At 34.8% G+C, this 12,196-nt stretch overlaps 1 protein-coding gene across 1 annotated transcript; it reads right to left on the minus strand.

Annotated features, from left to right (window-relative positions):
• Positions 1 to 2,028: 2,028 nt before the first annotated feature.
• On the minus strand, positions 2,029 to 2,580 carry LOC102665537 (uncharacterized). Its single transcript, XM_006591721.1, has one exon. The coding sequence runs from the start codon at positions 2,578 to 2,580 to the stop codon at positions 2,029 to 2,031; it is 552 nt and encodes a 183-aa protein (XP_006591784.1).
• Positions 2,581 to 12,196: the final 9,616 nt, after the last annotated feature.

Raw genomic sequence — 12,196 nt, forward strand, 5'->3', positions numbered from 1 at the left:
GAGTTGTCTAGAAGCATAGGCCACTACCTAGTCATTTTGCATCAACACTCCTCCTAAACCCATCTTTGATGCATCACAATACACCTCAAAGGGTTATCTCGGGTTAGGCAAAACTAGCACTAGAGCGGTTGTCAATTTTTCCTTAAGGGTTTGGAAACTATGCTCACATTGGGTATCCCACACAAAAGCTTGACCCTTACAAGTCAGTTTAGTCAAAGGTAAAGCTAACTTGGAGAAACCTTCGATGAATCTTCAGTAATATCCTGCTAAGCCTAGAAAACTCCTAATCTCAAAAACAGATTTAGGACTCCCCCACTCAATAACGACTTCTATCTTAGAAGGATCTACAACTATACCCTCTTAAGATATCACATGCCCTTGGAAACTAACTTTCTCTAACCAAAACTCACACTTGGACATCTTAGCATAAAGTTGTCGGTCCCTAAGGGTATGCAGCACAATCCTCAAGTGTTCTTCATGTTCCTCTCTAGTCTTGGAGTATACCAAAATATCATCTACGAACACTACCGCAAAACTATCAAGATAAGGGTGAAAGATCCTATTCATGTAATCCATAAACACACCAGGGGCATTAGTCACGCCAAAGGGCATGACTAGATACTTATAATGACCATAACGGGTCCTAAAAGCAGTCTTTGAAATATCCTCAAACTTCACTCGGATATGGTGGTAACCTGATCAAAGGTCTATCTTGCTAAACACACAAGCCGCTACCAGCTGGTCCATAAGGTCGTCTATTCTAGGCAAAGGGTACTTATTCTTAATTATTACCTTCTTCAACTGGTGGTAGTCTACACTCAACCTCATGGTCTCATCTTTCTTCTTCACTAACAACACTAGCGCTCCCCACGAAGACACACTAGGTCTAACAAACTGCTTATCCAACAATTCCCCTAACTGTTTCTTAAGCTCAACTAACTCTATAGGAGACATCCTATAAGGGGCTATGGATATGGGTCTAGCACCGGGTACTAAGTCTATGGAAAAATCTCTCTCTCTCTCTCTCGGGTGGTAGACCAGATATATCCTCAGGGAACACTTCAGGAAACTCTTTGACAACAGAGAGGTCACACATGGAAACCTTTGTCTCTATTTCTAGGTCAAACAAGATCATGTACACTTGAGCATTTTCCTTTAAAGATGTCACAACTTGGTTGGCAGAGATAAATATCATATTCTTACTCACTCCAGAATCATCAAACACCATAGTTTTATCAAAATAGTTTAACAAGACATGGTTGGAAGATAACCAGTCCATACCCAGAATAACATCAATTTGGCTCAAAGGCAAACAAATCAGATTAATCAAGAATGTTCTACCAGAAATTTCCACAGGACAATTCAAACACACATTAGAAGTTAACACAAAACCACTAGTTGGGGTTTCTAGCACCAGATCTTTATTTAAAGAAGACATAGAAAGCTTAAGTTTCCCTACACACGAACAGGATATAAAAGAATGGGTTGCACCGGAATTGAATAACACAAGTAAGGGAATCCCATAATGAAACATTTACCTTGGATTAGATCTTTGGATTTCGAAGCTTCGGCACCGTTAAGGGTAAAGACTTTTCCCGTGGCCTTCAGATGTCCAGTTTGGTCATTCAGGCCCCCACCATTTTGCTCCTTATTGGGATATGGACAATCTCTCTGAACATGCCCCTTTTGTCTACAATTAAAATAGGTCACGCCTTTATCAGTATAATTTGAGGAGATGTGCCTTGGCTTACCACATTTGTAACAAGTGATCTGAGTGGGGAAAGTATTGGGTTTGCTACCACTACCACCCACAAACCCTAGAGCAATAGTCCTTTGATTGTTAGGACGATTACCATATTGCTTGGGAGGGGTCGAGTACGGTTTTAGCCTATGTCGAGTTTCATTATTTTTGTTCTTCATTGGGCTTGTACTCCTATAATAGGTTGCCCTGTCTCGAGAGTCTTCATCCCAAATCTGAAACATGTTTACCAAGAGTGGAAACTGACGAAAACCCTGGTAATTCACAACTTACTTCACTTCAGGTCGCAAGCCGTTCAGAAACTTCACACATTTGGAACTTTCGTCATCTCTTCCTTGATAATGGGGGAAATATCTCACCAGCTCCTCAAACTTGGCTGCATATTCAGCCACAGTCATGTTTCCCTGTTTGAGCTCCAAGAACTCCATCTTCTTCTTGTTCGTAACATCCTCAGGAAAGTATTTCTCCAAAAATACCCTCTTGAAGACATCCCAGGTCATATCTTGACCTTCAGCCTCTAGGCATTGGCGAGCAGTCTCCCACCAATATTCAGCTTCTTCCACCAGAGTATATGTACCAAAAGCGACTTTTTGCCCCTCCGGACATGCCATCACTTGGAATATTTTCTCAATTTCCCTTATCCAATTATGAGCACCATCAGGGTTGTATCCTCCATTGAAAGCAGGAGGATTGTTTTGTTGGAAGCGGTCCAACCCTTGGTACTCAACAGCTCCAACAACTTCTCCCCTATTTGGATTCCCTATAGCCTGAGCTAAGGCTTGGAGAGCATCAACTATCGCATGATCATTCCATCCAGCCATCACTCCCTATACACACCAGGAAGTGAGACATGGAAAGAATACACAGAAGAAAAAGAACAACACAAAAATCACAACCATCTCGAGTCCCTACTTGGTTACTTTTGAGAGTTAATGCCTCGAGAAAGTATTCCTCTAAACTAGTCCTCTCTCGAGACATTAACACTCACCTTCTATCATTAGTATTTCTTGATCGCTTTCCATATCATCTCATTGCACTTCACAAATTATACAGATGGCCACTCTGATAACTCGTGACACGACATTGAAACTCATGGTATAGCAAACATCAGGAGAACAAACATGTTATGACTACAAAAATCAAATCTCTATAACTCATGGAAACACAACAAAGTGAGTAAGTTCCAATTGCAAACAACAAACATCAAGCATTCAACGAGGCAACCACAAAATGCACAGAAAAACATAGCAGACTCACAACTCACTAGCTGAAAAGGTTCGACTAGCTCTGATACCACTAATGTAACGACCTGCCTCGTCGCTATGATATCACCATTCTAAACCATGAGAATTTCAATTTTTAAATGAAAACTCCGTTAATTTGCTTATGAAAAATTAAAGTAAATTTTTCCATGATATACATTCCCAAACAACGCACCATTACTTAAATGAATATATATATATAGGCATAGTAACTCAATACACATCAATCACATAATGGAAAATAAATTTGTTCATACATATAATTAAATATGTGATTTACATCCTTAATTAAAAAAAAGAATTATGTAAACAGCTACGGAGGAGTTGATTAACAAAACACAACTCTCTCCCAAAATAATCCCAACGTCATCACGTCGGCTCGGCGGCTCCACAAAAGAATCTCACTTCTCGTACTCTATTGTTTTCATTCTGCTCCCCCGAACAAAAGTTCACGATCATCACAGGTACCAACCACACGGTACAAAAATTATGACGGGTGAGTTTATTATAAAAGAAGCTAATACAAAAATCAAATAATCATAATTATTAAGAAAACATTATCAAATACCATAAACATACACAAACATCCATTAGTCCAACATACACTCAACAAGTAGTCATCATCCGTCCATAGTTCCAATCAATCATGCTCAGTATGATACATGTACCTGACCTCAACTCTCAAATGCAATGCGGTACCATCCCCAAGGAAATAGCCTAAGCGTGTCCACACGACACTCTCATTTAGGAAAACTAGGCAGTAAGTGTCGAGGTCACCCTGTCATGCACAGGAAACTCCCTCCTCCCCCCCCCCCATAGTGATCAGCCAGAGTCTCAAGGAGTTCCAAATCGAGTGACATGCCTCCAAGTACAAGTATTCCTCCTCATGAGAAACTACAAGTACTTACTAACAAAGTTTATACTATTTCCATGTCATACGAAGCATGAAACATGGGCACCATCAATGCACTGACCGTGGATAATTAAAGATTCTAAGTCATCCCCCTCCGGAGATGCTTAAAACTCTTTAACCACTCTATTTCTCCCACCAGGGATATCTAACAAGGTCACTGCACCCCCTATGTACATACACAACATACAACGTGATGTAAGCTCCATTGAAGCTTGTAGGCCTAGGATCTTCTTCATCAATGGATTCCTTTGCTTCTTGGAAGATGAATGGCAACAGAATGGAGAAGTAAGAGAGAGAGGAGACGCCACTTCAAGGAAAAGATGAGTCTAGAAGAAGCTCACCACCATAGGAGGCCATGGATAAGAGCTTGGAGGAAGAAGGAGATGAATGAAGGGAGAGGAAGAGAAGAGAACGAAATTTTGTGCTCTAAAAGAGCTCTGAAATTTGAAGTTAATATTCAAATGATCAAAGATCCCAAAAAATGCACACACATGACCTCTATTTATAGCCAAAGTGTCACACAAAATTGGAGGAAAATTCAAATTTCACTTGAATTTGAAATTGAATTTGTGGAGCCAAAATTTCACTAATTATGATTAGTGAATTTTAGTTATGGTTCAGCCCACTAATCCAAGATCAATTTCAAGATTCTCCACTGAGTGTGCTTAGGTGTCATGAGGCATGTAAAGCATAAAAGACATGCACAAAGTGTGACTATATGATGTGGCAATGGGTTGTAGTAAGCAAATGCTCACCTCCCCCTCTAAAATTTAATTGGATTGAGCTTCTACCAATTCAATTAAATTTATTTCCCAACACACACATCAAATATTCACTTAGTGCATGTGAAATTACAAAACTACCCCTAATACAAAAACTAGTCTAGGTGCCCTAAAATACAAGGGCTGAAAAATTCTATATTTCTAGGGTACCCTACCTACATTATGGAGCCCTAAATACAAGGACCAAATATAATGACATCCTAGTCTAATATGTACAAAGATAATTGGACCCAACCTTGGCCCATGGGTTCAGAAATCTACCCTGAGGTTCATGAGAACCCTAGGGCCTTCTTCAGCAGCTCTAGCCCAATCCTCTTGGAGCCTCTTGCTCATGGCTCTAGTGACTGGTCCCTTCCTAGAGAGGATTTCATCACAACGTATGAAACATGAGCACCATCAATGCACTAACCGTAGATAATTAAAGATTCTAAGCTATCCCCCTCCGGAGATGCTTAAAACTCTTTAACCACTCTTTTCCCCCCACCCGGAATATCCAACAAGATCACTGCACCCCCCATGTACATACACAACATACATCATCACAATGACATTTTCAACAACATCAATATCTCACCTCAATATCATTATCTACATCAACATTGCCTCATCTCATTTCAATGACATTATCAACAACAACAACATCATATCATATTAACATAATCATCAATAACAACATCAACTCATATCAACATAATCATCAATAACAACATCAATTAATATCCTCAATAATAGTATCATTAGTAAGTCACATTCCGCATATACAAACATGTATAGTTCATGCCTGAGATTCACACTCCCTGGGTCTTCAGACCATACAAGTCTAATAGAAACAATAATGTTATTCATCAATAATAGATGTATCGCATCCCATTAGTCAAAACATTGTTTTCTTGAAAACCAGCATGCAACAGGGACAGACATACATCCCCATAGTTAGATTCCTTGACCCCCAACTATGGTATTAAAAACTGTAAATGATAATAAACTCCCCTCACCTATCATGAGCTCTCCGTCAGTTCCTTTTTGCTTCGCTCAGAGGTCTCTCTCGTTCACGCTCGTCAGTCCAAACGCAAGGTTCTATATACAAAATTGAAAAAAAAATTAGTATAGATTACAAAAACAAGGTTAATAACAATATCCAGAGTCAAATACCTCTATCAAAACATAAAGGCTGTGGGGTGTTTCGGATTCTACTAAAAGGAGACGTCATTTTGAAATTCTGCTCACGCCAATGTGACCAGGGTTTAGTGAAGGTCATGAAAATAACATCAATGTTATAAAAAGATAACCTTTACAATATCTCATTTTCAAGGCTTTTGCAAAGGAAGTGTAAAAATACCCTATTGCAGTACCCAAAACACGAGAGATTCTAAGAGAAACTCAAACTAACTAGGAGAAAGACTTAGAAGTCAAGATTACCTCAGGGAAGCTATGAAATGAAGGATTGGGAAAATTTTTCTCCACCGAATCCTTGAGGAGGATTCTAAGGATTCCGCTCTGATAACAATGTTCTTCTTCGGCGGCAGGCAACGACAGCTCGTGGTGGCCACCGGTGGTCAATGGTGGTGGAGGAGGAGCTTGGGGGTGCTAGGGGAGGGTTTAGAGGAAGAGAAGGAGGAATAAAATGGTTGTTTTACACGACTGGACATATTTGTAGCCTACAACACTCGCCCAGGCGAATTTGGCTCGCCTGGGCGAGCTGATTCAGCTCAAATTTTACTAGTTCGGTAAAAGAAATCATATCTAATACTCAAGATGTTACTCCAGACATAATTGGAAGACGATCCAACGGTAAACGAATCCAGGATTGTGATTTTACTGAAATAGGTTTAGGTAAAATTTGAAATCTCATAATTTCAACTTAGCTCAACAAAACTCCACATAACTCAACATCTACATCGAGAAATTCACACATGACTAATTCAAGTCATACCTCAACTCATTCAAGTCAACCATATAGTCAAATAACACGATAAATACAATTAAACATCGATTTATAATTAACAATATTTCAGGGTGTTACAGAATTCATCTTATCATTCATGGCATCATACCATAAATTTGACTTTTTACAACTCATGGCTTGATCAAAAGTTTCAGGATCATTTTCGGCTCCAATATGATAGTCAAATTCTTGCAAATATACAATATAATCACTAGGAATTGCTGATTTTCTTACTCTAGTAGACCTCCTTAATGCTGCATCAACATTTTCTAAGAGATCATATTCTTTAGTTGGTTGTTCATCATTTTCAAGAATTTGATGATCAACTTGATCTGCTGAATTATCAGCAACAAGTAGTGGAATGTCAATCATGTGTTGTTCATCTTCCCTTTAAACTTGAGGGGTATGAATTACAACCAATCTTTCACTTGATGTGGAAGGTTGAGACTTTATATAATCAATTTCAGAACCTAAATTCCTCAATTGATCACTCCCACTGATCAAGTCATTTTTAAGAAACTTAACATTTTTTGATTCCACAATCCTAGTAATATAATATAGACAGTAAAACCTATAACCTTTAGACCTTTCGGCATATCTAATGAAATACCCACTAATAGTCCTCGGGTCAAGTTTATTCTCTTGTGGGTTATATATTCTCACCTCAGATCGACAATCTCAAAGGCACATATATTTCAAACTCGGTTTCCAACCTTTAAACAACTCAAAAGGTGTCTTTGGGATAACCTTGGTTGGAACATAATTTAATATATACACTGTCGTCTTTAGTGCTTCAGCCCATAAGGATTTAGGAAGATTGGAGTTACTAAGCATACTCCGTACCATGTCCAATAATGTTCAAATCCTTCTTTCTGTCTCATCATTCTGATTTGGAGAACCAAGCATAGTGTACTGGGCAACAATCCCATGTTCTTGAAGAAACTTTGCAAAAGGACCAGGTGCTTTCCATTCTCAGTATATCTGTCATAATATTCTCCACCTCTATTTGATTTTACTATTTTTATTTGCTTGTCACATTGGTTCTCAACTTCATTCTTAAAGACTTTGAAGGCATCCAATGCTTCATTTTTGTTATGAAGCAAATAAACATTCATATATCGTGAATAATCATCTACAAAGGTGATAAAATATTTCTAACCACGTGCATCCATATCTGGACAACAAATATTAGTATGAATTATTTCTAATATGCTTGAACTCTTGTTAACACCTTTCTTAGACATGTTGGTATGTTTACCCTTAATGCAGTCCACACAAGTTTTAAAGTAAGCAAAATCTAGAGTATTGAGTACCCCATCTTTCACTAATATTTTAATCCTCTAAATGGAGATATGTCCTAATCTCCGGTGCCATAACATAGAGGAACTCTCATTAATATTACACCTTTTAATACCAATTTGAACATGCATTGAACTATAAGTGGCATAATTTTATAAACCAAGAAGATAAAGACCATTAGACAAGATATCATTCACAACACATTCAGAATTATAAAATAACTCAAACGATGTGTCTTTAAAATTAAAGGAATATTCAAAAGGTACGAGTCTAGAAACACAAATCAAGTTTCGAGAAAAACTTGGTACATAAAAAGTCCTTTCTAATTTCAAAATAAAGCCACTACTTAAATTTAAAATGCAAGTTCCAATAGCCTCCACAAGTGAGCCTAACTTATTGCCTCATAAAATGCTTTGCTCACTTCCCACTGATTTCCTTAGGTTTTGCATACCCTGTAAAGAATTTACAATATGGATAGTAGATCCAGAATCAATCCACTAGGTGTTAATATTAACACTAACCATATTAGATTCATAACATACTAATGAGATTGATTTACCTTTCTTCTTAAGCCATTTCTGGAATTTGGGACAATTCTTCTTCATGTGTCCCTTCTTCTTGCAAAAGAAACACTTTGCCACCTTCTTAATATTAGCTTCAGGTGGTATTTTACCATTCCCTTTCTGATTAGCTTGAGACTTGGCTACTTTGTTCTTCCCACAAGCAGTTGTCAGCAATGCACTATCACCCATCTCCATTACAAGCATTTCTTCTTCCTAAACACACATGGTCGTTAATTCATTGATAGACCATTTGTCCTTATATGTGTTGTAGGAAATCTTAAGCGGCCCATATTCCTGCGGAAGAGTGATCAAAATGAAGTGCACTAGGAAGGACTCAGACATATCAACCTCCAGTTTCTTAAGTTGAGCTGAAATATCTCGCATTTGCATTATGTATTCACGCACACCTTTCACACTGGTGAGCCGAAGAGAGGAGAACTTCATGATCAGGGTGCTTGCTAAAGCCTTATCTGAAGTGATGATCAATGGCCTTAAGCAAGTCTCGGACCTTTTCATGCTAGTCAACAGAACCATGTATCCCAGTCGAGATTTTGGTCTTAATGAACATCACACTGATCCGGTTGGATCGCACCCACCGCTCATATAGCGCAACATCAATTGGACTACTTTCATCAATGATTGCAGGTGGTTCGTCTTTCCTTATAGCATAGTCTATGTCCATCCACCCCAACTGCAGAAGAATTCTCTCCTTCCATATCTTATAGTTATCTCCTTTGAGTTCGAGAACATCACAGTTTGAGAAGTTACAAAATCCAAAGGCTTATGTCAAAATTTGAGGCATATTAATCTTAATTATATCTTTTACCAATGTAAACATACCAGAGAATTGAATCTTGTGACATAAAAATTGTTTGTGGGTTAAATTTTTAATTCAATAAGAAACAATTAAACCTAATGATAGAATAATCAAATTACATACTCAAATTCATGCTTTACGGTTATAACATAAAAATAATTTAATTTTCTATCGCAAATATTTACTTTATGATAAAATTGATAAATTATACATACCTCACGATCCCTATAGGTAAACCATGAAAATAATATGATATTTTATCCAAATTAATTATACAAATATAATAAAATTCATGTGGGATAAAATTTATTATATAAAGTACAATTAATCACAATATTATGTCTAATTCCTTATATGATCTTTAAACAACTTAATATATAATTTTAATCAAATTATAGATGTTGTGGCTAATTCATAATTAATCAAAATTATAAAGATCACTTAAACATAAAACTTAATCATATGAGAATAAATCATATTACGTATTTCAAGATCAAGATATAATACAATGATGAATAAAATTCTCATATATAATTTCATAATTGAAACATAATATTATGCATTTGATTTCATATATATATATATATATATATATATATATATATGTATGTATGTATAGAATAAAATTTTTCAGAATATATTCATGCATAAAGTAAATCAAAATTCCATAAATTGTAAAGGTAAACAGAATAAGGATATAAGATATGAAAAACAAATATATATCAAAAAACTTTCAACCATCCGATGACTTGTATGTATTTTGGTATCATGTATGTCATGGGTTTGAAACCCAATTAACGCAAAGACGGTATTGAGGCTTTGATATCAAATGTTAGATTAAAAATTTTAACATGTGATGTTACAAACTACAAAACGAAACACAGGTCATTAACAAAATGCGAAAAAAATAAAAATCAAACTTTATCTCCTGTCGTTGTCATGAAAGAGTTGCCTTATTTTGGTTCTTCCAAACTCTCACTTTCTCAATAAATGATGTGTGTATAAGACGAAATTGGAAAATGTGGACCCAGAGACTAGATACATGTGCTATATAGACATTCCACCGTCAAGAATTCATTTAGTAGTCATTCTCACTTATTAGTGATCATTATCACCCATTAATAGTCATTCAATTTGACTTCTCAATTTTAAAATTGATGAAACTTTTCATTTTCCAAAAAATACCAACAAAATTATTACAATTTCTTGTTACTCTCATAACACAAAGCCTACCAGTATGTTTGGTTAAACATTAAACATGAAAGCAACAAGGGTGTAATTTTTAACTTTTGTGTCTTGGAATACATATTTTCCCCCTTCATTGAATGCTACAAAAGTGCTTTTCTGAACTCCAATAAAAAATTACACATACCAATGCATGAATTGAAAAAAAAAAGCATTGGTTATGGAATAAAAATACTTTTGAGCTCTTCCAATTTGATCAAAAGATGCACAAACATGCCCTTACATATAAAATCAGACCTAATTTATTAAACTTAACGCGTCAAAAATATCTTCAGACCTACCATGTCAGCGAAACGGAATAACACCCCTGCCTGATGGTTTCAATAGTTTTGTACTTTTGTGAATTATTTGGATCAATAAGCCAAACCAATTTACAACTTTTTGATCGACCTGATACTGATAAAGAATTGTTTTTACAGTAAAAGGGAAAAAAATCGAACATTCTTTTCTCTAAATTTGAAACTGTCCCCACCAGGTGGCAAGGCAAGTGACAACACAAAGTGCAGGTTTTGTTAGGTCACTGTCTCCTTCATAATCATAAAGGACAACAAAATTTCCCAGCGAAAATTAAAATAGTGATATTAATGTAAAGAAGGTCAATATGTATCTTTGGATTGATTAAGAAATTAAAAGTATTAACTATCAGTACACTCTTATTAACTAATATTTTAGCCTGTGTAATGTATAAAATAATATTTATAAAAATTAAAAAAATTGAGTATATAAATTATATAATTAAAACTTATAATATAAATACTTTTGAACATATAAAATAAATTCTTAATTCACAATATTAATTTATATTGTGATATAACATACAATTTTATTTTTAACTATATTTTATGTTATGGAATGCGTAAGATAAATATTTAGTTTATAAACTAAATTTATAATAAATAAATAAATAAATAATTTTAATTAAAATATAATCAAGTTTTGTAATAAATACATGTTTTAAAATAGATAAATTGTATTTTAGATTTAAGATAAATTAGTTCATATTTATGATAAACACTTTATATTATGATATAAGGTTATTTGTAATTAATGATAATTACTTTTAAAAATATAAATATTAATTGAAAATTAAGATTAAAATAATAAATTGAAAGAGACAAGAAATTAAAAAATTTCAAAAAAGACTCTTATTCATGAAAATTCTTAGAACCACTATCGTTGAAAAATAGTTTCTAAAAGCACTCTCAATGGAGATAGCTATTCCAATTTTAGGTATAGAATATTATTGATGTTTTTAAAAAAAATATTAAAATTTAATTTAAAAATAAGTAAGAAAAATAATAAATTAAAAAACTGGTAAAAAAAATCTAAACAATGTTTTTGTTTTAAAAAATTCCTATAAATATTCCCGTGAAATAATGATCTATGTATATTATTCTCATTTGTCCGCATTTCATTAAACAATTTTATCCTTAAATCATTTCTTAAGTTTTTTTAAATTGTTCTTCTAAAATTTTTGTTAACTTTCTATTACTTCTATATTATTAATTTGTTATTCTGTCACTTTTTTTTAATAATTATATTTAACTTCTGATTTTTTTCTTTTATTATTATTTTAAAAATTTAGAGAAGCAGGTCTCTTTCCCTAGTTTC

The sequence above is a fragment of the Glycine max genome, chromosome 11 (assembly GCF_000004515.6).
Source record: "Glycine max cultivar Williams 82 chromosome 11, Glycine_max_v4.0, whole genome shotgun sequence".
Taxonomy (NCBI): Eukaryota; Viridiplantae; Streptophyta; class Magnoliopsida; order Fabales; family Fabaceae; genus Glycine; species Glycine max.

What these genes read in the sequence shown, in the direction of transcription:
- LOC102665537 (XM_006591721.1), bottom strand. Translation starts at nt 2,580, where the DNA reads ATGGCTGGATGGAATGATCATGCGATAGTTGATGCTCTCCAAGCCTTA.